General features: G+C 44.2%; 1 protein-coding gene across 1 annotated transcript; it reads left to right on the top strand.

Annotated features, from left to right (window-relative positions):
• Positions 1-144: 144 nt before the first annotated feature.
• Positions 145-1,521, top strand: LOC121963396 (ADP-ribosylation factor-like protein 4C). Its single transcript, XM_042513681.1, has one exon. It carries the CDS (start codon positions 479-481, stop codon positions 1,061-1,063), a length of 585 nt encoding a protein of 194 aa, XP_042369615.1. The 5' UTR covers positions 145-478; the 3' UTR covers positions 1,064-1,521.
• Positions 1,522-4,183: the final 2,662 nt, after the last annotated feature.

Below are 4,183 nucleotides of genomic sequence, written 5' to 3'. Positions count from 1 at the left end.
TTTTATTTTTTAGGCGCCGTAACTTAACCGGATGTCTTCTTTTGCAATTTTCTGCTCGAGCTTGACGCATGCTTTCATGGCAACATTTAGAGGCTGGTCCACGCGTCACACACCATCACTTGTGTGTACATGAATACTACGCACTTGGAGACAGACGCGGAGACACGATGTGACATTTGGCCGCGCGTAATTTGCGCATTTGGAGAGCGGTGCGCATTGAACGCGCCGCCGTGTGCGCGATGATTTGAGTGTTTGTGGACGCCCGGTGCTGTTGGAGTGAGTCCAGGGATGCTGCTGCGGCTTGTCTGGCTGCCGGAGTGCCGCCGCGCAACGAGGGGCTGCGCCCTGCACATCTGCTGAGGAGGAGAGCGGATCTGGCGTTTGTTTGCCGACCTTCTGATCCGACGATGGATCCCTCCTGGGACATTTAAGCATCTTCTGCTGGGACTGTGGGAGCGCGTATTCCTCCTCCTGCAACATGGGGAACAGTTTCTCCAATTTGGGTGCCTTCCAGTCCTTGCACATAGTCATGCTCGGGTTGGACTCTGCGGGCAAAACCACCGTACTCTACCGGCTCAAATTCAACGAGTTCGTCAACACGGTGCCCACCATCGGCTTCAACACGGAGAGGATCCGGCTGGGCGGAGCGGGGGCCTCCAGGGGCATCAGCTGCCACTTCTGGGACGTCGGGGGCCAGGAGAAGCTGCGGCCCCTGTGGAAGCCCTACAGCCGCTGCACGGACGGCATCGTGTACGTGGTGGACTCCGTGGACGCCGAGAGGCTGGAGGAGGCCCGCACCGAGCTGCACAAGATCACCCGGTTCGCGGAGAACCAGGGGACCCCGCTGCTGGTCATCGCCAACAAGCAGGACCTGCCCCGGGCGCTGGATGTCGGGGAGATCGAGAGGCAGCTGGCTCTGGCCGAGCTCAGCCCCTCCACCCCGTACCACGTCCAGCCGGCCTGCGCCATCATCGGAGAGGGGCTGGATGAGGGCATGGACAAGCTGTATGAGATGATAGTGAAGAGGAGGAAGTCACTGAAGCAGAAGAAGAAGAGGCAGTGATAGCACTTTGTTCTTTCTATAGAAATATACGGACTTTGCAGTGATATATAGCAGATAAAAATGAAACATTGCAAGCCTCATATATGACAGGAATATATTTATAGTGATGCTACACGAGCTAAAATACCAATATGTGACTCTGAAGTCATTCATGATTGTTTATGAATGTTATAGAGGGAGATAAAGCTGTCTAAACTCCATCCAGCAACATTTTAATTTGCAGAAAGCAACTAGATCATTGATAATCAACTTATGGGGCCGATAGGGTGCCGGGAGCCCCCCCACCACCATTTTTAATTCACAATTTTAAAAAAAGTGATTCACACTGGGGATTATAAGGAAATACTTAGATAAAAGTGCATAAAACAGCATCAAAATAGAGCTTGTTAACTAAACAGGCCACCCCGACAGACGCCCCTAATGTCCTAAATTCTTAGAAATGTCCTGAAATCCTAAAAACGTCCAAAATTTCTAGAAACAAACTATAATCCTAGAAATGTTTTAAAGTCCTAGAAATTTCCTAAAATGTCCTACAATTGTGGAAATGTCCAAAAATCAGAGAAACTGAAAAAATCCCCAAAAAGTCCTGAAATCGTAAAAATGTCTCAAAATCATAGAATTGTCCTAAAAATCCCAGAAATGTCCTAAAATCCTGAAAATGTCCAAAAATCCTAGAAACATCCGAAAATCTCCTAAAATCCTAGAAACATCTTTAAATCTTAAAAAGTCCTTAAATCATGAAAGTGTCCTAAAATCCTGTTAACATGTTGGGAGCTGCTGTGAGTGGCCCCTGGCCTCCTGTCGTTCTGTAAAAGTGGCCCCTGAGTAAAGCAAGTTGAATGTCCCTGATCTCGATCCTCACAGTATAAATCTGACTGATATAAACGTGCAAATTCCTGCTAAAATGTATAGATACTCTGCCTCGTTCTGCAGGTTTAACCCTCTTTTAAAGGCGGATTAAACGGCCTGTGAGCGAGTCGCTGCTGCAGAATCACTAACAGGACTGTGTGATTCGAGATATTTCGATAAAGTGTGTGGATGTTCTGGCAGAGCGCCGCGCGGCTGCCGAGCGCAGACTGTTGTGAATGTGGTTCGGGATGCACTGATGCTGTGAGGTGGTGTTACACCAAAGATGACTCCTCTCTGTCTCCCCCCGTCGTTTTATTATTTACAACCCTCCCCGCCGCTCTGAGGTGAAAATGTAAAGTTAATGCTCGAGATCCCAGAAAATATGTTGGCATTGTATTCTGCAAACCACGGGGACGTTAAATTTGTGTGTTATTACTTATCCTGCACTTGGAAACTTTATTTATGTGTCAGCAATGCTGTGGTTAACGTGAGGTTAGGTCAAGGCCCCAGAAAACGCCTGGTTATAATAAGGAAAGGACCATGTTTTGGGGGTTATCTTCTGCCTTGAGATGTAGTGACATCTTGGTTAAAAAGAAATAAATAAATAAAAAATGCTTCTCATGGCAGTATCCTGATAGGCAACACAGCATTATCTTGGTTAATAAAATAAAATAAAATAAAAACTTTTTGTAGCAGAATGCCAGCTGTAAATACTGCAGTATCTGTGTAAAAAATACACATTTTTTGCACTATCATGGCAGTAATTGCAGCAACGTCTTAGTTAAAAAAAATGCAGCTTTTCTTGGCTGAAAATGCAGCAATAGAGAAAAGTTCAAGCAGCGCACACATCCAAAAGTGATAAAAACTAGGTGCTGGACAAGCAAAAATAGAAATAGATAAAATAAAGTCTGCACACTCGTGCATGCTCCCATGAAAATGTTTTAGATTACCTCCACAGCAATGCTGCTGTACGAAAAAAGCAGGTTTTTGTAGCATTATCCTGACAGGAAACGCAGGAATGTCTCAGTAAAAAGCAAACTTTTTTTTGGCACATTCCCTGCAGAAAATGCAGTGATGTCTCTGTAAAAACAGTTCATTTTTGTGGCAGTATTTTGCTGGAAACTCCTAATATCTTTGGAAAAAGCAACATTTCTTTTGCAAAGTCCCAGCTGGAAAAGCAGCGATGTCTCAGCTGTGAATGTTGATATGATACAGTGAAACATAAAAATATAACACATCCGTGGTTTGCAGAAAAGTACATTTTCTTGAGACACTTTGTTGGTTCTGGAGGTCGCTCAGTCTAAATACTCAAGTTTTAATAAGGTGACCGAAGTCTCAGATTAAAACAGCTTTTGTAGCGTCGCAACTCAACAAAACCGCTGATTTATGGGGGATTTTTTTTTTTAAAAAAAGGGGGCTCAGTGTTCGTTGCTCACAGGTTCAAGATCTTATGTTGCATTTAATGCAAACATATGTGCCATTGATTCTCTTTATGGAAACAATACGTCTTAAAAGGAAATTTGCATCATTGCAGTGGTTCCACATTATACAATTAATTCATTGACCCTCAGCTTATTTTTGCACTTTGAGACATTTTGGTGTTTCTTCCTCAGAGAACCTCCTTCTATTAAATCTCCCCCCAGAAGCCATATTGGAGGTCCGATTTTGACTGTTCACGTTCAGCTTCACGTGCACCTGTAGCTCTGTTTTTTACCTGGGTGCAGCGTTGCAATGTTTCTTCCACGAAAAGTAGCTGCGAAATGAGTCGCCAGTAGACACCGAGTGTTAGTCCATAGACAGTTAAAGCTTATAAATCTCCAGATGCAGTGATTCTGAAATGTTTGAAATGCATTAGAAATGTTTTTCGTTGGCAGAAAAAATGCTGTATTTGTTCCAGGGATCACAAACACAGACTGATGTAGCTGTTTATGTTATTTATGCATCAGACACAAATGTAGGTGTAAAAAACGTCACAGCGTTACTCGATGACGTCAAATAGCGCCACTTGGTCACTGATTTTTTGCATCAGACACAGACAGAAAAAAAAGGCATCCTTTAGCGGCTGTATGATACGCCATCCAGTGATGTCAGTTTAAAACGCCACAGGACAACAACGTGATTTAAGGACGTGGAAGTCCCGATATGTCGGGCGGAAAGAGTGCTGGATGAGTCCAATAACACCGGACTTTTACCCAGGAGGCCTCTATGAAATAAACATAAATTCAAGGTGTTTTACTTACGTACTTTTATTTTGAAAAAGTCTGCATCTAA

Source organism: Plectropomus leopardus, unplaced genomic scaffold (genome assembly GCF_008729295.1).
Source record: "Plectropomus leopardus isolate mb unplaced genomic scaffold, YSFRI_Pleo_2.0 unplaced_scaffold11128, whole genome shotgun sequence".
Classification (NCBI taxonomy): Eukaryota; Metazoa; Chordata; class Actinopteri; order Perciformes; family Serranidae; genus Plectropomus; species Plectropomus leopardus.
Note: the sequence above shows the minus strand (reverse complement) of the source record. Positions and strands in the feature narration are given on the sequence as shown.